The 25,990-nt window shown below is 46.5% G+C and overlaps 1 protein-coding gene across 1 annotated transcript; it reads left to right on the top strand.

Moving 5' to 3' along the window:
- Positions 1-298: 298 nt before the first annotated feature.
- On the top strand, positions 299-20,363 carry LOC149356092 (uncharacterized). The gene is made up of 6 exons (XM_089576254.1): positions 299-359; positions 4,682-4,753; positions 5,462-5,631; positions 10,160-10,188; positions 19,524-19,653; positions 20,331-20,363. The coding sequence occupies exons 1-6, from the start codon at positions 299-301 to the stop codon at positions 20,361-20,363; spliced, it is 495 nt and encodes a 164-aa protein (XP_089432380.1).
- The last annotated feature ends 5,627 nt before the right edge of the window (positions 20,364-25,990 follow it).

Below are 25,990 nucleotides of genomic sequence, written 5' to 3'. Positions count from 1 at the left end.
GAGCGGCAGAGATTTTTTTATAAATGTGCATTCCGGCACACACATTCTGTGAGTGATATTGGATTTGCAGCTTTTAGACTATGATCGATGGCATCTGTGCAATATCAGAACGAGAGTATGTATCACACAGCCCAAGAAAAATATTTTTCATGAGAAAGAAGTGAAAAAAAAAATAAACAGCAATAAGAAAAGCTTATCAAATTTTAGGGAAATGAAAAGATTGTTGTTGAATACAGTGAATATGTGGTGTCAACATTTCACTTTATTGTGTTAACTAGCATGCAAGTAACGCTGGTTGATGCATCCAGGGCCAACTGAAGGTGCAAGTCATGGAATTGTGTCATGGATACTTCCTAAGGGTGAGTGGAAGGTCTTCTACGTTGGTGCTTCAAGTTCTCCTTCTGAATGTTGAACGAGGTCCCCATTCAGGTGTGCTCCAATATACAAACAGCTATGTTCTTCATCCCTTTAACACTTTCGTTGCTGAAGACGAGTTAGGTTGGCCCACGCAGTACGTACGGCTCTCCTCGAAGACCATGTGGGCACGTCGCAGTTCGCGTAGGCACCAACTTCCAACCAAGATGATGCTTTATTGTATGTTGTCTAGGCCGAAAATAATCTGGATGCTCATAACAGCCTCGCTACGGCGGCTTGTATACTTGCGGTTACAGCGCGGGCGAAGCAAAGAAACCGGCCTAAAACGATGATATGTTGATGCTTAGTTAACATCGGCCGAAAAAATCATTTTCTTTTCTTATAATGAGAATAACGTCACCAAGGTGTGCTTCAGTACGGAGTGCTCGGATTCTGAAAGCGATGGCATTTCGGCGAGCTTACGTGAGGGTAAACGTCGAGATTTTCCCGTCTTCGTCTCAGCGTTTCACATTTAGATGTGGGAAATAGACGTATCTGGACTTCACGCTCAGTTAAGTGGAGATTCGGGACGCTGAAAACATTCAGTCTCGCAACCGAGAAAAGAAAGCGTCTTTTCGTAATGCTAAATATTACCACGTATCATAGTAGTGTCCGTTCGTCTCCGCTCAAAACCGCAGGAAAGGGGTGTTATCATTTTTATTCGTGACGCGTGAAGCGACCTGACTAATCTCGATTGATCAAAGCCGTGTAGAGCTGCATCTAGGTGTTTCCAGATTACTCTAGATGATCTTGGCCTGTTATCTCGAAGTTTCCTTGCCGGCTTTAAATTGAGCGATGCCGCGAGCGGCAGGCATTCGTAGTTCGACGACTGACGAGCACGTTTGTTGCTTACGCCGCCGCCGAGTGATTCAGTTCTTTTGCGGGCGCAAGTCAGCCAAAATAAAGAGCTTCGTTTGCAAGCCTTGTTGCTGTATTACTGACCGCTGGACTGCCATCACTACAACGTGACAATATGATTCCGTTCTGGTAAAGAAAGCAAGGCTTTCCTTCAATCTGGCGCCAGCAGACATCGGGCGTCGCTTTCCATGGTGCCTATACAGAGCTCCTCAACCCTCTTCAAGCGGTCAGACAGCGACAGCGCAAAATGCACACGAAGAGAGACTCGGATGTGGTACGAGGAGAAGGGTGCCTCGATGCGTAGGAAGCTGCAACGACATACCATTACATGCACTGTATTGAAGCGTTATGCTCAGTATCCTGCTTGGAGATGTTCTGTAGTAATGCAGCTACTAGACCGATTCTTTGGCAGAGAAAACCAGTCTTCTTGCAGCGACGGTGCGCAAGAGTGAACATTCTAAGCAAGCACGAAGGCTGTTCAGTGAAGATCAACATCCGTACATGTTTTCTAGTAAAGCCGAATTTTCAAGGCGACAGCCGACAACCTGAACGCAGGGCATTCGTATAACCGTAGTCTGTATAATTGGAAGGAGCCCGGAGGTGCGCCGTACGCGCGCGGGACTTTCCTGGAAAGAATTATTACCTGCACCGAAGGTCGTGCCCTCGATATGCCTTCGAAAAGAGAGCTGAAGCGGAAACAAAAATCTGATAGCAAAGGTCAGGCAGCCCTTCAGTTTACATTTGTAGATGGAATAAGGAAGTTACGGCCGTTGAAGCCGTCAGAAGGAACTTTGTCACCAAAAACGTGAAGACTTCCAAGGTAAAGGGTCAAGCCATAGAACTGTGCAAGGACTTGGCTTTAGATAGACTTTCAAGATCTGTTAACAACTGTAAGCGCAATAGCCTAGGACTTTTTTTTTTTACCGTGAAGACGCACAAAGATGACAAGCCGTTCCGGTGTATTGTGAGTGAAAGGGATACGTGGCAAAGAGAGATTAGCTCTTTTCTCCAAAAGTGTTTAAAGAATTTAGTTATACAAGACCCTTTTATTGTAAAGAATTCAGGTGATGTGGTTTCTTTCCTACAGGGTTCCTCATCTTTAGGTTACGCTGTCTCTTTTGACATAGAAAACCTGTTCTTTTCTATACCGCATGATGACCTATTTTGTGCAGTTAGGTCTTGCATCGACGAAAATGGTGTAGTAGATTTTTGCAAGCAGTAAGTTACAAGATATCTTAATTAGATGGCCCTTCAATGCATTTGGTCTATAACACAAAAAGAAAAAGAAATTCGCTCCCACAAAAGTCTCTGTTCAATGCTGTAATGCAGTGCAGAACCAGTTCAAACTAGTCTAAGGCGGTCGGAGGAAAGATTTCAGAGTTCATGACTCTCTCTTTTGTGATTTTACTCTCATCTTTGGAAGCTTTTACTTTCTTGATACGATATAGCGGACCAGCCTCTCGTGAGGAATCGGTCGTGTACCCACAAACAATACGCCATTACTGGCTAGCGCATATGCCCGAGAGGAATCTAGAATGCGTTCGCTAATGCATTGTAAACGTGTCCTGATGACACAGCAATGTGGCGTATGGCTGGCCCAGCATTGAGGGTCGGATTCATGCGTTGAACTTGCGGCGGTGCGCGCGCTCCTTGAGATACTGCAGCACGCTAGTAATTATTATAGAAGACAGAAGCCTTTAAAAGGTATGAAAATGAATTAGCGACCTCATTAGGTACGCTGAATTTTGTTGATTGATTCTAGTTACAAACCTCAGCCCTGCAGAAATTTCACAGTTAAGGGTACTTACACTTTTTGATGAATACAGCAGTATCCATTCACCCATGCCTATATAAGCACCTCACTGCACTCACCCAATATAACTGGTAGCATTAGCCTGTCTCAGCCCGATGCCCGCAACACAATCGTTACGGGGCACATCAGTTAAAATTGAGTAAAGGGGCGCTTGACGAAATATTGTCAATTACAAGGGAATAATTAGTACACAGGTTTGAACAGTTGAGGCCGCCACGTGTGCTTCCTTAAAGAGTAGTTCTTGGCACCTGACCTAAAGTCAGTCTGTCAGCTTGCTGTGCGAAATTTCCATCCCTTAGAAGGCTTCGGTGTACCCTAGTTTTCTCAGCAAGCCATTTTGCGGCGGTCTCAAGCAGCCACCTTCCTTGTGGCCTGATGCGGTTGTAGAGATCAATGTGCCATAACGAGCGAGGTGTTCTATTCTTACCAACGAAGTTGTTATAAGCAATGGTAACGAAATTGAAGCTTGTATGCGCGCAAGAATATATACCAACACTTAGTGAGATTTTTAAATCATATGAAGTGGTACATTTCAAAACCTTTAAGATCTAGATAGGACGATGTAAAAATTGAGCTTAGCCGCTACCTGTAATGCAAAGGCAATGCAAAAAAATTAGACATTTTATTTCCGCGTCCCCTAATTGTGAGGTCTTGAGGGAAGAGGGGTTACAAGGGCTGAAAAAAAGTTTGATGCAAAAGCTTTGAACAGTTTGAGGCATCGCGTCTATAGTTCAGAGATATTCAGTTTCCGCTTACCTCCTGTGGAGCGGCTAGCTACATGTATGTCAAGCACAGTACGCCATCTAACAAAATCTAAGAGCGATCCAATTTGTGGCAACTCCTGCAAAAGAGCAATGAAATTCGACGAAACAGCAGGTGTTGGCTCCCCGCCAGAACCGTGGCTTGATTTGCGCCCACCCTATCTATTGGACTGCGCCCTCTTTCGATCGTTCAAGCAGCATGAAAAACGAACCTTACTCTTACTCTGCTCTAGCTACAATTGGCACTGAAGTTGTTCGATTTCCCGTACCACTTGCATGCCTTGGTCACTGATAATGAATTTGAGAAGTGCTCTCAGAATAAGTTTTAGCGCTTAAATTTTAATTGAGCACTTTTTAAAGTTTCTATAGCCTACAAGAGACTTTACTTGTTTGTGGGTTATTTTATGTCATCGGGGCCAAAAAGTTAGGAGCGATGTTTTTGTAGATAATCGAGGAGCAGGAAAACCGGTATAAGTTTTTTTCGTTTTTTATTGCGAAAAAGTTAGGCATACAGAGCTCTTTTCATTCAAAAGACACACTAATCATGCTAACATAAATAGAAAAGACATATTGTAGTGAACTAATGACTACGAAGTGATGTTTTCCTTGGTTTTTCATGTTTATAAATTAATTGTCACATTGTAAACTACCATCTGCAATCGCAACATCACTTCCGTCACACTAAACGAGACAGGCCTGAGGGACTGAGGCTCTCCCTTCGACTCTTGTTCATTTCGTTTTGTTTTGTGCCGTTGAGAACTCTGTCTTCCTGATTTCTATTTACCGTGGCCTCTCGATCGAATGCAATCATCAAATTTTATTTTCCTTTGTACAGGGTTCAAGGGTGGAACCGACTTCTACGACGAGGTTGCGAAATTGGCTGCCTCAACTCATGATATATGGAGAGGTAAAATTCGAAAGCCTCATTCAGAACATAAGAAAACAAAACCATTATTGTGTGCTACAAGAGGGAAAATACCTCTGACAGGGTCACAACGAAAGAAAAAAAGAAAAACAGCACACTGAGTGCAGGATCCTGGCTCATTATATCCACATTTTTACATAATGTCACCACAACATATATTTTTAGAACATTTTTTTTAGGCAACCGGGTAGTTGCTAGCGACCTATGAGTATAACTGTTGACGAGAACTGCAAGCGTAGAGGTTATAGCTATGCGGCTATAGGCTATAGGCTATGCAAGGGCATAGTTCTTGTGCGGGACATATCCCAGGTGTTTCAAGAAAGGTGATCAGTAATTATTTAAAACAGAGTTTTTGAGGTAAAGACAAGCTTTTTGCAGCATAGTTATATCACAGTTGGCGGACGTCAAAAAACAGGCGAGTCATGTTAACCAGTGAAGTTTCAAATTAAATTTTGGTAGTTTTAACTATTGGTGATTGGCTCTCGCTTCCAATTATTGATTTTTAGCCGACCGTTAGTAATAACCATATTAGCCTTTACAATTTCGAAAGCTTGATTGCCCTCGCCACTGTGTCTCAACTATTTTTGGCCATTTTTGGCACCATTCGAAAACCGCACTCCGGTGGCGGGGATAAAAGCGACGTCAATCATTCGCGTCAATTTGTCACGTGGTCTGCACTCTCCCACCCAGGCTGGAACACCGTGACAATGCACGAGGAGTCTGCTGGCGCTGCGTCAACGAAAAGTGATAAGGTGCTCCGACGGCACCCGCGGCGAGCACATGCTTTGCTGATGCGTGGCGATAGTGATGACCAAGGTACGCCGACTGCACATGCAACGCAGCATAAAGCGGCGCAAAGTGTACAGGAATAAAACAAGAATGAAAACAGCGGAGACAGCTTAGGAAATGTCTTGAAGTGGTCACCTTTTAAGCAGATTGTCTTCGCGTCAGTTGAGCGCTGACATGGCTGCAACTTTTGGATGCTGCTTTTCGACCACTGAAATGGTTAGCATTGTTACCGCGTACGTGCGCGCTCTGAAGAATGCCACCTTAGCGACACGGTTGTACGAAGATGCGCATTCTGGTTGCCGTGTGCCTTTCGCGGCACTTTCACAAGTCTTTAGTCGTTTTCCGAGAACAATGTCGGTGCCCCCTCAACGTTAAAGAAGAAGTCAGTTTTGAGCGAAGAGTTTGAAATGGGCGTCTTGAACTTTGTGAACTTAACCCACAGGAAAGCGTGAGAGAAATCGGCGATGCATTGGGAGGCGGGTTCTCTTCTGTTTGGAGAGTTCTCAAAAACCATAACATGTACCCGTACAAGGTATGCCTGCAACAAGCACTGGGAGGGTCTAATTTTCAGCGCCGGCTCGATTTCTGTAACTGGTGCCTAATGAAATGCGAGGACAGCCCTGAATTTTCAGACAACGTGATGTGGACCGATGAAGCGCATTTCTTCAGAGATTCCACGGCAAATCTGCACAACGCCCATTATTGGTCAGGCGCCAACACACATTGGGTACGAGTACGATGACATGAAGTTCAATGATCCGCAAATGTATGGTGCGGGATATTTTAAGGACGCATTGTAGGCCCCTACTTTATTGACGGGAACCTCACCGGCAGGAACTACGCCGAGCGCATCCAAAATGATGTGGTCATAAACTTTGCTTGAGATCTCCCCCTTAACTTGCTGAAATTGATGTGGCGTCAGCATGACGGGGCTCCACCGTACTCATTTTCTCGTTCTGAGGATGTTTCGGATACGAACTCCCAGGCAGCGGACTGCGGGCGGTGGACCAACTGCTTGGCCTCCGCGGTCACCAGTTTTATCTCCCCTGAACTTTTTTCTCTCGGGATACGTTGAGCGTTGCTGACCTGAAGCATAGAATTACTGTGGTCTTGACAACCACTCCGCAGGACATGATTGAGCGCCCTTCCCGCGCGAAGAGAGATGCTTCTTGCTGTGCATTGCCGTGGAAGGACAGCTTTTCGCGCACGTGATGTAATGCTCTCGTATTATACAGGGGCGATGGAATGAAATGCATAAAAAGCACAGCTTAGGCGCTACGTTATTTGTATTTCTTTTCATCCCGCTTTTACTTCGGTGGTAGCAGAAATACGCTAGATTCTTCCGTGATGCATTCTAGGAGACCTCTAAGGTCTTTTTCTTACCACCCAGTTGAAAGCGCCATGAAAAGAAATTCGAACCGCGCCGAGCGTAGGCGTCGCGTTGTTCCAGTTTCTTTCCATCGCCATGGTACACACAGCGTAATCGTTGACAGAGACCCATATTTTTTTTCTTCGACACGCTCAGATTTTCTGCCGTGTAATAGATTTTCATAACTAGATTTTTATTCCTCGTGGTTGCATTGTCGAATATGCCGGACACTGTTTTTAAAGGTTCAAGGTTAATTTAGTCCGCTTGAGCGTCATTACCGTCCGCCTAAATGTCATTAACACATGTTATTGCACTTCAGCCTTGTAAAGGTGACCTGCGTAGCTTGTAAAAAGAATCCATAACCTCATGTCGGCATACTGTTAGGTCCTCTGTTTTCTTTTCCTTTTATTTTAGAAACGATCGCTTGGAAAGAGACATCAGTTCAGAAGACTTTATACGTGTTGTTTGCTGACTCACGCTTTGTTGAATACGAACGAGTCACTGCGTTCTTAGTTATAAAGTAAAACCAGTTATCCCTGCTCACGTTCTTACATACTCATGCTATTGTTGTGAAGGCTATAGGTGTCGATGAATCTTGGCTTAGTCTTTAACAAATTTCTAACAGTCTGAAAAACTAATAAAAAATACAAACTATAAACGGGAAAGCAGAGAGAAGACGAAGAAAGGCAGGTATTGCAAGAAAAACCTTTCGAGCAGAAGGTATCATCAAACAATCAATTTTCGACACAGAAAAAACAAAGCGTAGCGTGAAGTGGAAGAATATGCAGATAATTTAATGCGTTCAAGTTACAGAGCAAGAAAAACAACCGTTCAGCGCATATTTCTTGCCTCAAAATCCCCTGCACGGCAAAAATGGAAAAAAAATAAGACCAGCACGCACGTAACTTCATTTTACATATTCCTGACTGACTTTTAGGTCACACGACCGAGCAGTGCCACTATTGCGTGACGGCTTAACCCAGTTTGCTAAGAAACCATGTTATGATTTGCTCCTTACAAGTATTTGTAAATGTTTTTGTCTTCATAGTTGTCCATATATATGTGTGGTTCAAGTTGTGAATAGCTTGTTCTCAAAACATGTCTAAGAAATTCGCAATCTTTTCAGATCGCAACGAAAGTAAGTGGCACTTCTATATTTTTGTTCAACGCCTCATTCTACTTTATAATTGATTTTATACGCAATTGTTGAATTGGACAACTTGAATTTTAGTTCAAACAGCAGGGAAATCTTACAACTGCTTTGTACTTAAGAGTCAGTTGGCGCACAAAGACGCTTCGTTTTCGGTCTTTACAGCTATTTCGAGCACTGTGTCTCGAAAAGCAACCTACCTTTGTTTGTGGGTGCAGTGTACTCACGGTGCTCAGATCAACAACTGCGAACATATTTCTTTTTGTTTTCATCTACGTGCGAAAGTATGTGGTCATTTGGTCATATTGTTTAACGGCGCAAAGTCCGCTTTATGAGTAAGCTGATTCGCTATTTTTTAGTGGAGCAGCACAACTTCACAGGACTACAAAAGGAGATGGTCAATATACGCATATACATATACCAGGTGTTTCAGCAAAGGTGAACCAATTTTTTTTTTAAGATAGGCTGTTTAGGTAGGAGGGCGGCTTCGGCGGCTCTTCTGCGGCACAGTATAAATATTTGGGCCTATGGATTACTAACAACCTTTCGTGGTCAAAACACACAGACGCTGTAGTAGCAAACTCAATGCGGAAACTCTTTTTCTTTAGGCGCTCACTAAAGTCATCCCCACCTAGTTTTCGTCTATTGGCGTACAATTCCCTCATCCGTCCGTTACTAGAATATGGCGTAATCATTTGGGACCCTTTCACGTTAACAAACATTCAGAAATTAGAGCGAATACAGCATAAAGTAGCTAGATTTGTTTTTAACTCATATGGCCGTGCATTTGTAAGTGAGCTCGTGAAGCGAAGTGGGTTACCCCCCGTCGTTGAGCGCAATCGTGTTTGTTCATTAAAGTGTTTGTTCCAGCTTATAAAACGACATTAGAAACTTGATACTTCTACTTATTTTTCTTACTCCTCAGGTTATAACACGAAACAAACGCATGCACTAAGAACAACTCCTTTGACCGCGCGAAATAACTGCTTTAAATATTCTTTTTTTCCGAGGACAATTACTGAATGGAACAAACTTAATAGCGAGACTGTTAATCATAATTCTTTACTGCTGTTTGAAAAGTGCCTGTAAATGTTGTGAATTTGAGTGTGTTTATATGCTTTTATTTTGTTTTGTCCCACCCTGCTATGATCTGTACAAGATCGCCGTATCTATAAATAAATAAAAATAAATAACAATACCTGTGTCGGCGGACCTCAGAAAACGTGTAAACAATGTTGACTATCTTACGCCTAAAACGTTTCTGATAATTCATTTTTTAACTATAACAGGTGGAAATTAGAGACTTGTAAACGGTTGTTAGGAATGGTCATATCAGTTTCTTGAACTTCGAAAAAGCCTTTACCCTCGCGTCGGTGGCTCGTCAACATTTGGCAGCATCGTGCGAAAATGCATGTCGTTTCGAGAGCATGCAGGCAAAGCAACTCCTCCAGTACACGCAACTAGTCGAAAAAGCCAAACTTATTAGAAGCCACACTGGCATGGGAAACAGAGTTTTACCAATTCTAAAAAATATGAAACGGCTATTACTAACCACCGGCTACATGTCTCTAAGTACAACCAGTGGCCTAACTGTTTTTGTTAAAAAGTTAATCATGAATTATTTGTTAAGCTGCTAACTAACATTATGGCAGCCGGTCGGGTTTCCACAAGAAATTTTAGCAGCAGAAGAAACAGCCCTGCGTCCGTACCGACTCATGGTGGCGCCAAACGATAGCAAGACGGGATTTTTCAAGCTACATTGCCAGGCTGCAGCAACTGCCCCTCTTGAGCTGTTTGTTTGAATACCAGGAGCAGTGGCGCAATAAACAAAAATGGCCTATTAATGCTGGGTAATGGCAAAATGCACATATTCGACGCAGAACCGAGGTTAAATTTCTTCGTCTTCCGCGTTTACCTTCCTTAAAATAAGGGAGTAATTACTTATTGCCATCCACCCCAAGCGCAGCCATACGGCGAACTTGTGAATGCTTGACACACAGGTGAAGAGATTATTTCCATCCCCATCATCGTTACGAGTAAGACTGAGTGCATTCCCGCACGTTCTCTTTGACTTTCTTAGGCGCCGGCAGATATCCGTTCTCGGAAGCCGTAAGTCCTCGTTTTCTTCTACTCCCGTAGTAAATTTCAGGTTCTCTTTCCTCGCACCAGAGGTGCCCCGCCAGAGACGGTTTGTACAACTGAAGATTGAAGCTCTTCGCACCAGGGGTGCCCCGTCAGGGACGGTCTTGCGATGAGTTGAGATGCAGGGGTAAGGCGAATACTTGAAGTTTATGTACATATATTTACAGCATATACAAGTTTAGGCACTCGAGACAAATTAAACAGTGAAAAGATACAAAACAACAAAAAGGCTCAACTGGCTAACACTAGGGGAGGCCCCTACTCGGCATAGCCGAAGATGGATAGCATCTCGCCTTAGCGCAGAACTTCGCTTCCGGCTCTGGGGCCCGATTTTGAAGCCCTAAAGGCCCGGCCCACATTTGGTAGCTTGCAATCATGTTGCACTCTTAACATGATTGGCTCTTGAAGGGCATGGCCAGCCCTCCGGGTTCTACAAGGTAAAACACCCTCTCTACCACAAAATAAAGACAAACACAAATACACATTCGTGCCAGCACGTGCGCGAATCGGTATCGCGGGGCGGGGGACACACGTACTTCCCGGTGCATTCGCGAGCGGCCGCGTTCCGAGAAAGGAGACGCTTCGCTTTGAGCGCCTCCAGCCGCGTTCCGATGATCTCGCGTACAATAACGATCCCTTACAAGCCCTTCCCAAGATTCTACAAAGGGCTCAAATGCCACTTTTAGAATTATAACAAAGGGATCGGTACAGGTCACGAAACCACCCTGTGGGTGACATACCGCAGCTACACTAGCACTGGCACCAACAGAACTAAAAGCAAAATAATGCACACGGGCATTACCAACACAACATTACGCAAAATGCTTACGGCCACAAAGAAAACATAAACAAATTGCACACTAAAATACACACAGTGGCATGCCTGCCGTTCGCCGTAACACGGCGTCCAAGTTGGTGGGTTGCACCCAATTCACCGCCTCCAAGTACACACTCGTCCTCGCGAATGGGCACACATGCACACAGACACTCGCAACCGGAGCGTTCATTGGCACTCATATTGGGTCCGTAAGCGGCCAAGTGAGCCTCCTTAGTCGCACCGCGCGTCCCTGCATGCGTTCGAGCCAACAGGTGTCTCGATCGACACGATTAACGCTTAATGGCCGCTACGCTCTTTAGACTAGTGCCACAGCGGGGCAAGAACTCAACAGCTGGTGCCCTCCAGGATCAAACACGTCCCGGTTCTCGATGGGTCCAAACCCCTGATCACACAACGCACCTAAGGGCACGCTCTCTCCGGCGCGCCGGTACGAACCGCGTGCTGTACAAGGAGCATAGCCCCTGGCCCGTCCAAACATATCAGTACGGTCAGTCGTGCTACACTTGATTTGGCGACCTGTAGCACGGAGCGTACTGTTCCTCGCACCGACTTTCAATTTCAAAGCCTCGCCCTTGCCTCCTGGTACTTTGCCTCGCTTCGAGCTATTTGCCTCGTTCCTGCAAAGGCAAACATTGAAATTGCCGCTCCCTACTTTACAGGCGCTTGCCGGCTTCACGGCACCATCTGACTCTGAGGCTGTATGAAGTGACTCGTAGTCACTTGATCCGAATTTGCCTTGTGTCAAGTCGTCACGCATTTCCTTCTCCTCGAAGGACCTGGTCGGACGCCCATCGGGTGCGTTCGACAATTGCGCAGCGCTCCGCCCGGTAGGCGCAACAGGCCCACCTCCGTTCTCTGGCTCGGATGGAACGCTCATTCCATCAATAATGCTAAGGGACCCTTCATGCCCTATGACCGACACAATGTGCCGTTTCAGCAACACTAGACTTTCTCCTGTCACTAGCTCCAGAATCTGACATCTGTCGTCGCTGGCCGTTCCCTGCTGAGCTAAATGCTCTTTTCCGCAGCTTCCTTGAGACCGCGTTTTTGGAATTGTGAGACTCACTTCCAACAATCCTGAACTCGCGTCCGCGTCCCTGGTGCCATTTGGGATTGAGCTAACCTGGGCGGCCGGATCGTCGGAGTGCGCGTTCACCGCCTCTAATACCGCGACGCTGCGTTCCGTCACGGTATTTTCTTCAACTGCGATTCCAGCTGGCTGTTTTCTAGCACTGGCGGCCTCTCCACTCGGGACTCGGTGCAGTTCTCCCTGGCTAGTTGACTAGCTCTCCTAGATTCTTTGAGCTTAGCCAGCTCGAGCTCTAGCTACTGGCGCCTTGCTAATAACACCTGCAAATCCGGAGGTTTTTCCTCGCATAGCGGCGCCTTTCGTCTCTTCACTTTTGCAAGCTCAGCCTGAAAATAAGCTAAGCGCGCCTTCGCCAATTCTACTCGGTACCTCACATCAAGTGAGGGCCGGCATGGATAACTCTCCATACCGCCGTCTGTACCCGTCAACTGTCCTACCGGCTCGAACACATGAACAGGGACGTGAACAATGCGACGATGGAAACTCACCGTTTCGATGCGTCGAGCCGCATTGCCAGCTCCTTGGCATCGCTGTCCACCGCCACTTTCACCGGACGCTGCGATGAGCTGTCGCACGCCACTGGTCCTGTGCCCGCTGTCGTCACTTGCTGCGACCCGCCGGTGACCGTCGAGTTCTCGACGCGCTGCTTTCCTTGACCGGATGCAGTCCCACGTCGCTGGACTACTGCCGTTGTCCTTGCGTCCTTGCCGCCGTCTCTCCGCAGGTCCTTTCTCGAACGCTGCTTTTGCCTGATCGTAGCCTTTCTCCCTGCCTTCAGTCTTCTTCCTGCGCCGTCTTCTGATGGCCGCAGGGTCCTGTCTACTGCGCCAGTAAATTTCAGGTTCTCTTTCCTCGCACCAGAGGTGCCCCGCCAGAGACGGTTTGTACAACTGAAGACTGAAGCTCTTCGCACCAGGGATGCCCCGTCAGGGACGGTCTTGCGATGAGTTGAGATGCAGGGGTAAGGCGAATACTTGAAGTTTATGTACAGATATTTACAGCATATACAAGTTTAGGCACTCTAGACAAATTAAACAGTGAAAAGATACAAAACAACAAAAAGGCGGAAATGGCTAACACTAGGGGAGGCCCCTACTCGGCATAGCCGAAGATGCATAGCATCTCGCCTTAGCGCAGAACCTCGCTTCCGGCTCTGGGGCCCGATTTTGAAGCCCTAAAGGCCCGGCCCACATTTGGTAGCTTGCAATCATGTTGCACTCTTAACATGATTGGCTCTTCAAGGGCATGGCCAGCCATCCGGCTTCTACAAGGTAAACCACCCTCTATACCACAAAATAAAGACAAACACAAGTACACATTCATGCCAGCACGTGCGCGAATCGGTATCGCGGGGCGGGGGACACACGTACTTCCCGGCGCATTCGCGAGCGGCCGCGTTCCGAGAAAGGAGACGCTTCGCTTTGAGCGCCCCCAGCCGCGTTCCGATGACCCCGCGTACACTAACGATCCCTTACACCCGTGCTGGTTCAGCCTTCGCGGCTATGCTTCGCGGCCTTGGCTTGCCTAGGCTTGCGCTGACCTGTTCGTACTTAGGCAAGAATTTTATGGGGGGCTGTTCGAAGCCGTTATGAGGCGGCAGGGATCTTTGCAAACGGAAGCTAGCCGTAAGAGCTTCTTTCGCTATTATAGCCTACCCAGATTCAAAGGATGCACTAATCGCGGCAGCGCAACTACCTCAGCAGGGAATTCCATTCCAACGAACATCGCTGCAGACATATGGTGGGCCTCTTTGATTTTCTACCTTTCGCTGCCTACGCCCTGTGCGCGGGTTGCCGAGGCGCGGAACCAGGCACTCGTTATTCTCGGGTTGCTGCCCAGAACGCGTTCTATTTACTCTGGCTGAGCCGTTTTGGGATTTCCCGCGAGCAGCCATGCTTCTCAGGACGATTTTGTGTTGGCAGCGCTCGGCAAGAAGCCGTTTTTATATGGACTAGAAGGACCGGGGTACTTAAGCGATCTAACAGTGACGCGTGCCCTAATTTCGACTAGGCTACGGTGCACACAGTATGCGTCACCTGCAATGGCATCTGTTCCGACAGTTCGCGCTGTTTGTTTGTTTATTTGTTAGCGCTTTGTTTGTTTTCTGCGCGAGCTTGCGCAGGTGTGCGCGTGAGCTTGTGTGCGTTTGCATGTGCCTGCGCATGTTTCGGTGCGCGCGCGAGCGTATGTGCTTTTATGTGCATCTCTAAGCGTGTGTGCGTTTGTGTGCGTGTGCGTGTGTTTCCGTCCATGCGTGTATTATCGATCGTATCTAGATAATATACCTGCCTCGCAAACACAAGCGCTCGCTTCGTATTACAGTCGTATGCTTCGAAATCGAATTCACGAAATATTTCGCCTATTAAGTCGGTTCGACCGGCTAATATTAACATTCTGTTCGAGGCCTTTCTCTAGAACCGCCGGAAATTCCGCTACGAGTACGCGATGAGACACGCGCTTTTACGTGTGTGTATGGCCTAAGTGTGAAGCGCGATACGAGCGGCGGTCTTCCTTGTTTTGTGAACAGCACACGGAAAGGCACATAACTCTTGAAACATGCTGAAAAGTATTTGAGAAGCACCACATATATACATCTCCTCCCATTTGAATGATTGAGGAGAAAAACTTCAGAATATGGATGATCGAGCAAGCGCACGCAGTACGTGAAGCACCGTCACAGAAGGCCGGATTTAAACGCCTTTTAATCGAGTGTTGACTCTTTTCGGTGAAGCTAGTGCATAGAGATTTGATAGACAGCTAAATTTCAAGAATGCGCGCGTTTCTTCGAGAAAAACGTTCAACCAGCTGATATGAGCATTTTTCGATATTATGCCCACATCCCATGCCGGGAGCAACTGCATGCTGGCGGGCCAGTGACTACAGTTGGACGGAACATGTCTTTGTTCTTTTCTGCTTACAACCCAAAGGAAGCAGTTGACCAACGTAGAAATCCTTACGACCACGGCTGATGTCAATAACCATACAGGGTCGATCGTCTGCGGTCATATTGCTACGTGTTTGCCCAACTCGCGATAATCTGAGAAAACGGCGTGTCGTTTGATGAGCCAAGGACGCGTATTTTTGGCGTGAGACGTGGTGTTTAAAAGGGCGTTGCAGTGAGACTGCTGGTTGCATGCTATGGAAGATTGTTCCCAGTTTACGCGCCCTTTTCACGAGAGTACGGAAGGCATCGAAGGCCTGACACTTTCGTCGTAGTTGTCGATGTGTACGCGGCCCAGCGCTATCAGCTGTATGTTCTCCAGCTGCGTGTTAATTTTCAACAGATTCGAAAAACATGATTGAATTTAAAACTAACTTTAAAACGTTCATTTATTTATTATGCAGCGTGACATATCGGATCAAGATTGCACCTCGAGGGTAAGTTCCTGATAATTAAAAAAAAGTTGAGAGGATGGCACGACCTTCTTGTACCTTTGTCAGCTCATTATGTTTCTTACCACAAAGACAGATTCATTAGACAATTCTTCTTACATGGATATTAACCAGCCGGCGCGGTGGCTCAGTGGTTATGGCGCTGGGCTGCTGCCCCGAAAGACGCGGGTTTATATCCTGGCCGCGGCAGCCTCATTTAGATGAACACGAAAGTACAGATGCCCGTGTACTGTGCGTAACCGTGTTAATGAACCCGAGGTGGCCGAAATTCCTGCAACCCTTATGTGCGGCGCTTTTGTAGCCTGTTTTGAGACGTTAAACCCTATAATAGTGAACCATAGATATAAATCTAAGCACGATCTCTCATCATATGAATTTGCGTATTTTAGCAGAAGGCTGCGTTTTGGTCTTTATTACTGCAGCTGACGTCCTGCCTACGTAATAAAATAAAAATAAAATGTTCACACTGCCATTTATCGCATTGATCAAGAATGCGTGTAGTCACTCAGGTGCAACAGCCGGGTACTTTCCTATTTTGCAGTTATTCTTCTTTTGTTCACTTGATGTACACAGCGTAACAAAGTTTCCTGGATTTTTTACATACAGAACTTGATATAACAATTGAAATTTTAGTAAGCAAGCTTCCGTGCCAAAAACAGGCATTATCGCAGTAACCATGTGGAGGAAGGAATGCACATAGCTATAGATGAGGTTGCTGGTCAGATGCTGCTGCTTAATCAAAGAAACGTGATAGAAAAGGCTCTCATTCACTGAATCACCTGAATTGCCTTCACTCACCGCCGCGAAGATTAACCAAGTTGCGGCCGTGAAGCGATGTAGAGGATGGACACACTTTCAACTAAAGACACACGCCATTTTTGTTGCATCCGCCAAAGCTGCAAGCAAGTACCGTTTCGTGTTTAAAGCCATTCTGTAAAAACCAGCTGGCGCACAAGTGAAGAAAAAGGGGCGCCTTTTCGAGGTAAACCTGTGTGGCTTCCTATTTAGCGCGGTGCATGGGCACCTGAAATGCGGTTCCTAAAAAAAAACTGACACAAAAAGTTTGTAGACAGGAGCTAACCTGAGAGCGTACTGTGATACTTGTTGAATATTGCTCTCACCGAGAGTCAATCGCAGAAGAATATAAAGTTATGCTTATGCTTTCAAATACATTGCGCTGGTAGGTTGTGTCGGTGTGCTTCCCATTTTGTCCATCAGTTAGTTACCTTATATTAGATAAGAGTTCTAACACATGCTAGAAAATACAAGCATCGACTGCCCTAACCACATGCATAAGTTGCAAACTGAAATAAAGTCAGTGTTAAAACTTGCAAGTTTTATTTAGCTTCTATGATATACTGCAAGTTCTTCATATCGCAGCACTTAAGCGCTCGTTTCAGTACCCGCTGTTAAGCCCTGCCTTGTGATCTTTTCGTCCCTGTCTTTTTTGCGCATTTCCCTTCCTTGAGCATCATCAGCAGCTTCGAATGCTGTCACAATGTCAACGCATAATCGAATTAGGTGTCCGCGAGATATTTCTGACTCGCTTTGGGACGAATCTCGATGTTTTACACGCAGGCGCCTATACACTTACGCGAGGCGCAAGATATAAATTATCAGACGTCCTTGCATCACCTGCAATTGCGGGGGGGGGGGGGGGGGATAATAAGGGGGGTCAAATTGAAGATAGATTTGTGGAGCGATCTATGGAAGGGAGCACGACAGGGGTTATGTTAAGAGGCAGAAAGACGTATCAGAAGGAGGCACAAAACAAACGCGAGTTAATATCTTCCCAGCTGCACTGCCCAGCGTACTTACTGTGGGACTACATTAGCCATATTGTTCAGAAATTCTTTAGAAATCGTTTAGATAAAAATGTATATTCCGAACAAAACAACGGCAAACACTGAAGAAAAATACGCTTTCGCCTCCCATGAGTAAGAGAGCAGGGGATGACGAAAATTTAAATTTAGAGACTATATCTACAAAGGTACTTGTACTTTCGTCTTCCCGGCCCCAGTTTCTAAACTAAAGGTATGCAGGAAAAAATTCAGTAAGCCGGACTCAGTGTAGAGACGAGATAAGTATTGATGATTACTCAACTCATGCCTTACTGCCCTGTTCTGAAGCATTTTAAAACTCGTATGCATCATTTAAAACTCGACAAAAAATTGAAGCAGAGCCACTATGGATCCTTTGACGCGTAAAAATTGTGATTAGGGAACCGTAGCTGTTCGAGGCATCAATTTTACGCTGCTAAATGGCATTACTTAATTTCTTTCAGACAGGTGGCGTTCATCGGTGTTTGGCAGTGAGGTTACCGCAGTGTCAAGAATTGCATCCATTTGTATACAGAGTACTTCTGACAACGCATTAAAAGACAAGCTCTTTTCCCTGTGAAGGGAAGGTTCTCTCTGGTTCAGATTTTGCACAGTAATGTGGCTTCTGGTGGCGTGTTTTAAATGCACTATTGGTTTGCTTGGGCCAGAATGAATTGAAATTGGACGTTATATGTGGTTAGACCAAGTAAAACACGCATTTTTTTAGTAATAGAAACGATGCCGTCACTTGTATTAGAAACGATGCCCATTGGGGCGAAAGGGGTCAAAGGTGCTCCTGCTGAAGCCGCCTGGCTCTGCAGCAACTCTTCACTTAGAGCTGCACAGGAGGTCTCGAACCTAACACGAAAGGTTGCGCAGCTGTAGCAGTCAGAATTTGACATTTTCGACCCTTAAGGCATGCAACTAAAAATAAATTTGTAAATATTGGCATTTAGCGTCCAGAAGGAGTGCGTGGCTTAGATGGAGGCCGTAGTGGAGGGCTTCAGAATAATTTAGACCTCGTAGAATATCGCACAGTACGCCGGCGTCTTTTACGTTTCGCCTCCATCGAAAAGTGACCGCCCCTAGCTTTCGTGGAGATTGCATAACACATCAAAGACGTAAATAACGATGGCATGAAAAATGCAGTTACCGTTGAAATTGGGCTCTTTGGGATTATAACAAATTGGAAGAGGTTCGTGGAAACTAGAAAAGCGCACTGTTATCGGACTTCACGTTCGCCAAAAGTGTCCTATGTCTGTGATCTGGAGCAAATATTATGCTTTCAATAACATGGGCACCCGGCAGGCTAGCCTTAAACACTGATGATATTGGACTAATCAAGAAAGGAGATCACGGGATGTTCAACGTGGGAAGCACGCTTGAAAAGCGCTCTTCGGTATGAAAAACGGTTAAGGTGAACAGTGTGGATGCGATAGGCTGCTTGTGTTTTGATGTGTAAATATAGCGGAGAAGATAACTATCAGGGAACCTCTAGAGAGAGTGGGAGATGCCAGTTAAGATGCCAACGGAAGAAAATAGTAAACTTGTTCTCTAACATTACTGGATGGTTAAGCATGAAATTTAATTCGGCATTCTAAGCAAACGCTTTAGTTTTCGGGGTTGGGCTGTGCGTTGAGGGCCGGAAGTTACCGGCGTAAATGACAAGCCACATACATTATTTGAAGTTGCATTGTGTAATACAACGAAACGACAGAACATAAGCTTACGCAATCTGTAGCCCTGCAGCCCTGACACAGGAGGCCATCGAAGAGGCCGAAGGTGGCTGTTAACATTGAAAAACAGTGAGAATCAAGCGAATTGGACAGAATACCTTTTAATTTGATACATACAGGATCTGTGCGCTGTCGTGTTATAGACGGCAAATATCTCCGTGCAATCTGAAATGCAAGCAGTTTATTAGATCCATAATACACTGTTGAGCAGCAGTTGAATATGAGAAGAAAATTTTTTTTCTTCGTGACCACTGCGGACAAATCGTGCTTGCGATTCATTGCAGCCAGTGGAAGTAAGCACAGCGCCAGCAACAGTAGTTAAGAAGAGCCGCCCGCTAACGAGAGGTCCCATGCAACTAGCATGAGAGCGCTTTTTTGGAACATGCTTTTATGTGCCTCTTCTGTCTTATGCATGTCTTATGCAGAAGGTACGGCCACGGCGTAGTTGCCGGCAAGGAGACGTACGGAGAAAGAAACAGGGAAAGGGGCAAGCCGACAGTAAGAGCCGAGTCGAGGGAGCGGAAGGAGAGGAGAGACGAGGCGGCCTTGATGAAGGTGAGATATGCCACTGGCTGGAAATATCTGCTTTGCATTCGCGCAAAGGGCATCCGCCCCCTCCTTCATTTCCTTTCATTGTTCTAGTAATTGCCGAAGTGTGCTGAATGGGTACTGAGGCTGTAGTGGAAGCCTTGTTTAGACGATCAGCAATAAGTGTTTAATGCGAAGAAGCAAGTGCAGTAGGTACAGTAAGGTATAAAGTATCAAGAAAAAAGGCATGTGCCTGCACCAGTTGTGTGAAACAGGCCCTACAATTAAATAATTAAGGGCAGATGCAGTGAGAACATGACTTGGATGTAGGTGGCTGTCAGAAGCTGTTTACATCATCTGGGTCGATACAGGAGGCCACTGTGTACTTCACGCCTCTCCCAAAAATCATAAGAGGTGCTCTCGGCATGCACAGTTGAAACACTCGCTGCTTATCTATTAGTTCAGGTTAATGGTAACATGCGCATAGTGGTCGCAGAACCGCGGTAAAATTTCTTCGTCTTCCGTGTTTCTCTTCCTTAAAATAAGAGATTAAGGCAGTAGTTACTGATTGGCATGTACCCCAACCGCAGCCATACGGCCAAGTTGTGAGTGTTTGAAACACTGGTGAAGAGATTATTCCCACCACCATCATCGTTAAGAGTAAGACGCAGTGAATTCCCCCACGTTCTCATTCACTTTCTTAGGTGCCGGCAGACAACCGTTCACGGAAGCCGTAAGTCCTCGCTTTGTTCTACTCTCGTACTGGTTCAGCCTTCGCGGCTACGCTTTGCGGCTTTTGCTTGCCGAGGCTTGCGCTGAACTGTCCGCATTTAAGAAAAAAATTATATGGTGGCTCTTCAAAGCCGTCATCAGGTGGCAGAAACTGTTGCAAATGGAAGCGAGCCCTTGGAGCTTCCTTCGCTATTGCATCCCCGCCAGATTAAGTGGATGCGCTAATCGTGGCAGCGCAATGAGCTCAGCGGGGAATTTTATTCCAACGATCGTCGCTGTAGATGTATGTTGGGCCTATCGGATTATCCACCTTTGGCTGCCTGTGCCCTGCCCGTGGGATGCTAAGCACGGAGCGAGACGCTCTGTTTTCTCGGATTGCCACGCTCACCTGCAGTGGCTGCCCAGAACTCGTTCATTTTTCTCTGGCTGAGAACTTTCGGGCCTCCCGCGGGCAGCCAGACTTGTCGGAACGATTTTGTGCTGACAGCGCTCGGCGCGAAGCCATTTTCATATGGACTATAGAAGGACAGGGGTACTTCATGCGAAGTTTTCTTCGATCTTAAGCGTGACGCATGCCCTAGTTTCAACTAAACAACGATGCATATCGCATATTTCGCCTGCAATGGCAACTTTACCAACATATCTCGCTGGTTGTTTGTTTATTTTTTAACTCTGCTTGTTTTTGTGCGTGCTTGTGTTTGTGTGTGCGTGTGCAGTGTGTGTACGCGCGAGCGTGTGTGTTTGTGTATTCACGTTGGTGCGAAAGTGTGTGTGCGTTTGTGTACGTGTGCGTGGGTTTGTGTGCGTGTGTGATCGATCGTATCTGAATCGTCTCACCGCCTCTCAGACAGAATATCTCACTTCGTATTGCAGTCGTATCTTTCGAATTCGAATTCACGAAATATTTAGGCAGTTAAGTGGGTTCGCCCGGCTAATATTAACATGATGTTCGAGGTCTTTCTAAAGAGGGGCGGAAATTTAATTACTGGTGCGCGATCAGACAAACGCATGCATGTATGTTCAAGGACTATGTGTGAAGAACGGTACGAGTGCGTTGTCTTCCTGCTTTCTGCCCAGTGCATGGAAAGGCAGATATCCTTGGAGACAAGCTGAAAAATATTTGAGAAGTACCACATGCATACCTTACCTCGCTACTGACGTCCACAGCAGACGTCCTGCACACTTCATACAATCAAAAGAAATTAAATATTTGCACATGACATTTATCGAATTCATCAAGAATGCCTTTAGTCACTGAGGTGCAACCGCAGTGTACTTTCCTGTCTTGCCCTTATTCTTCTTTTGTTCTCTTAATGTCCACAGCATAACAAAGTTACCTGGGTTTTTGACACACAAGAATTTAGATGATTATCGAAGTTTAAGCAAGCAAGCTGCCGTGGTAAATAGAGGCATTATCATTGTTACCATGTGGAGGAAAGCATGCACACAGCCATAGCTCAAGTTTCTGGTCAGCAGCTACTGCTTAAGCAAAGAAACGTGACAGAGAATACTGTCACTCACTGTCTCATCTGACAACGAAGATGAAACAGCGAACTGTGAATGCTGTCTTAATTGCTTTTACTCGCCACCGCAAAGATTAACCAAGGTGCGCCCGTGAAACGATGTAGAGGACGAACACACTTTGTACTAAAGGCCCATGCAATTTTTCGTCCATCCGCAAAGGCTCCACAGCAGCTACTGTTGCGTGTTTGAACTCAATTTGTGCAAACCAGCTGGCGCACAAGTGAAGAAAAAAGGGGCGCCTTTTTGAGCAAAATCTGTGTGGCTTCCTATTTAGTACGATGCAAGGGGAGCTGAAATGCGGTTCCTAAGAAAACACTGACACGAAATAAAAGGATACAGAAACTGCGCTGAGAGCGTACTGTGATACTTGTTAAACAAAATTGCTCTCCTCGAGAGCTAGTCGCAGTAGGATATAAAGTTACGCGTATGTCCTCAAATACATGTGCCAGAAGGCATTCTCGGTGTGCTCCCCTTCTGGGGGTCAGTTATATTTTATAAGAGTTCTGAGACATGCCAGAAGATACAAGCATCCCTTACGCTAACCATGTTCATAAGTTGTAAAGTGAAATAAAGTTATTGTTAAAACATGCAAGTGTTATTTAGCTTCTATGATATCTTCCAAGCTCTTTAGAGCGCAGCTCTTAAGCTCCCTTTCAAGCACCCGCTCTTAAGCCCGTGCTTGTGATGTTTTCACCCGTCTCTTTTTTTGCGCATTTCCCTTCCTTAAGCATCATCAGCAGCTTCGAATGCTATTACATAGCCAAGAAACAATGAAAATAGGTGTCCCTGAGACATTTTGTGACTCTCACTTTGTGACGAATCTTCTTTTTTACACGCAAGCGCCTATCCCGTTATGCGAGGCGCAAGAAATAAATTATCAGACGTGCTTGCATAGCCTGTGTCTAGGAGGGTAATCAACAGGGTTCAAATTGAAGTGTGAACAGTGCAGCGAATTATGGGAGGGAACATGACAGGGATTATTTTAAGAGGCAGGAAGACGTATCAGAATGAGGCACAGAGCAAACGCCAGCCAATGACCTCCTAGCTGCACTGCGCAGCGTATTTATGATGGAACTACCTGAGCCATATTGTTGAGAAATTGTTTGGAAAGCTTTTTGAGAAAAATGTATATTCCGAAGAAAAGAAATGGAAGCACTGATGAAAAATGTGCTCTCCCCGCCCATGAGTAAGAGTACACATTATGACGAAAGTTTGAATTAAAGGACCATATCTACAAAGGTACTTGCGTCTTGCCTGCCTCAGTTTCTAATCTTCAGGTATGCAGAAAAAAATTCAATAAGCTGCACTAAACATAAAATCAAGAGAAGTATTCATCATTATTTAACTCATGCCTTACTGTTCTGGTGAAAAAAAATTATGTGAAAAACATTTAATTCGTATAGTGTGTTCAGGTAAGTTCTGGTAAGTCTTGAAGCAATTTAAAACTCGTATGCAGCCTTTAAAACTCGACAAAAAATTGAACAGACTCACTATGGAACCCTCCAGCCGTAGAAATTCGATACAAGAACCCAAGCTGTTCGAGGCATCAATTTTACGCTGCTAAATGGCGCTACTTAATTTCTTTCAGACAGGTGGCGTTCATCGGTGCTTGCCAGTGAGGTTCCCCCTGTGTCAAGAAATGCATCTATTTGCACACAGAATACTTTTCACAGCTCGTTTAAGGACATGTGCATTTCCCAGTGAAGAGATGGTTGGCTATGGTTCAGATTTTGCAGTGTGGCGACCCGGGTAGCATGGCCGGGGACCGGTGATTGGACGAGGAGTATGGGAGACTGGGTTTAGAGAGGAAAGGTAACGAAAAACTTTATACACTTATTTACATTATTTACACAGAGCAAGACTGAGAATGGCTCTCAGTGGAAGGGGAACGTCTTCGTCAACCGTAGTCGACTGGAGCTAGCAGGCTTCACTCGGCCACACCCACGGCCGAGTTAAATATCGTTCGGATTCCCCAGATCCCTGGCTGGGGAATAATGTTCGACGAGCACTGTCCAATCGGATGGACCGAAGGGGATGTTCGTGTTACCACCCACGGCTCGGCAGGTCCGGGTTTGTTCCCCTCTCTCGCAGCTGGGTCGATGGGAAAGGGAAGATGCTGACTCATCCAGCCCGGCCGGAAAGGAATCTCCCGAAGTCTTCCAGCAGGTGAATGAACCTGTCTCCCCGCCGATTGTCCAGAACGCAAGTCAGGGACACAGAAGTCTTCAATTAACTGCCAGCGTGACTGGCGCCGGCACGTCGCCTCCGCTGTGGTTGCTCGGACAATACCTCCGGCGCGTCTCCGGCCTTCGCCGCTACTGCCGTCGTCACCTCCGCTCAAGGAATTTCGCTGGGGTTACTGCTGACAATGTCCCTTGACATTCCTGCTGCTGACATTCCAAGCACCCCACTTCACCACCGCCGTCGCGAGGTTGTCGGCCTCGTCGATGGTTCACGATTGCTGCTTGATCGGGCCCACGTGGTTAGAAGTACAGTCACAACAGCTCGTCCGCCGCCAGGTAGAGGCCTCGAAAGGGGTTACAGCTCCTCGCTGTCCTCTGAAGAGGCCGCATCAGCCAGGCAGGTCCTCTGTTTCCTGGGTGATCCAAGGGTCGGTGTCTGCAGGCCAAGGGTCTCAGGTAGAGCATTAGTGGTCAAATCTGCACAATGCCCCCACCCCGGCAAGGCAAGAGCACCACCCTTCTCCCGAGTCGTGCCAGGCAAAACAAAGAACAAGGCCTCAAGCTGTGCTGCTCAATTTACTCCCCTTTTTGGCTCCCCCCCTCAGGCGGTCTGGTTGGGTGAGCAGCGGGCGATGAACGTGACCTATGCGGGCGATTTAATGCCACCGCATTTTTTTTCAATTTGGAAACAGGTTTTGTTCTGGAGAAATTACAGCTGCCGTTGCGATTCACAGACCAACGGCCCTCGATAGATTAGACGAGGAGACAGGAGAGCTCCACTACTATTCACGTATTCTCAAGCGCTAATCTATGCCTAACAAGCAACATACATAACCTACACGCTGCAACTCTCCCTTACAAAACCTGCAATGCTGTCATACAAAAAACTCTTTTACGCTGAGAATTAACAAGCGTCTTTAAGCTACATCATTACGGCCAGAAAACACGAAGTACAAAATCCCGCACAGGCATAAAAGCTCAACACTTCGTTTCCGTTTTTCTGGCGTACATGAATAAAAAAAAAACATCAAATACAAGACGCATGTATTCTTGGAATACACCTACTTCAGTCGCGCCCGGCGTGGTCGGGCTGCCGTTCTACCAGCTACGGTTTCCAAAAAGCTGCGGGGCTGATTAGTTCCGTCTCTTTGCGACTGGCATGCAAAGCCCGGGCAGCGCTCAAAAAGCTTTACACGAGAGGGGCGCTTCCCCCTCTCCCGGAACCCTGCATGTCTCGTCTCTGTCTGACCCGCGCGCGCTCTACGGCGTCCTTTTGTCTGGCGGCCGCGCGCTTCTTTCTTCAGCCAGCAGCAGGTGTCACATGTCTCATGACAACCCTTGCTGCGATCCAACAATGGAGCAAGTGGCCTACGCCCTGCATGTTGAGGCTCCCTCCGACTCACGGGTCTTCTGTGACGCTCTTTTGTGGGACGACCTGGTACCCTTCTCCCCAGCATGCCGCCCGCGTCACATGCCTTCACGCCTAGCCGTTTTCCGGAAATTTCGCCGGTCGACTTTCTTTTTCTGTCAAAATTTCTCGTGTTGCAAACAAATGCTAAGCTGCCGGCTCTCGCCTTAGTCGAGCCATCAATTCTCAAAGGCTCATCGTTTCCGCCATTCTCGCACAGCAAAGCCGCTTGAGCTTTGCTCACAGTGTCAGGCAACGGCTCATCTGAACAACCGCTCGCTCCCGTGATATCCGCTGAACACGATGGTTCGCTCTCCTGCGGTATGCACCTAGCCGCTGCGATATTGCTTACGCTGAGCTGCTCTTCGTCGGGTGTTCGGTCGCGTGTGGCCGTCGTTCCCTCATCCTTGAAATTACCTTTGTTTTGATGCAGCGCTGATGCGAATTCCTGGCTTACAATCGATCTTTCAGCCGTCGCTTTCACCGCGTGACTGTTTTCTGGCATTGCGGTGCCGTC

This window comes from Amblyomma mixtum, chromosome 3 (genome assembly GCF_055824585.1).
Source record: "Amblyomma mixtum isolate Tamu chromosome 3, ASM5582458v1, whole genome shotgun sequence".
Lineage (NCBI taxonomy): Eukaryota > Metazoa > Arthropoda > Arachnida > Ixodida > Ixodidae > Amblyomma > Amblyomma mixtum.
Note: the sequence above shows the minus strand (reverse complement) of the source record. Positions and strands in the feature narration are given on the sequence as shown.

Excerpts from the sequence above, each read along its gene's own strand:
- LOC149356092 (XM_089576254.1), top strand. The coding sequence starts at position 299 with ATGCATCCAGGGCCAACTGAAGGTGCAAGTCATGGAATTGTGTCATGG. Across the intron at positions 5,632-10,159 it reads AGCATAAAGCGGCGCAAAGT|GCGCCGGCAGATATCCGTTC; the intron begins GTACAGGAATAA and ends TGACTTTCTTAG. Across the intron at positions 19,654-20,330 it reads ACGAGGCGGCCTTGATGAAG|GTGCCGGCAGACAACCGTTC; the intron begins GTGAGATATGCC and ends TCACTTTCTTAG.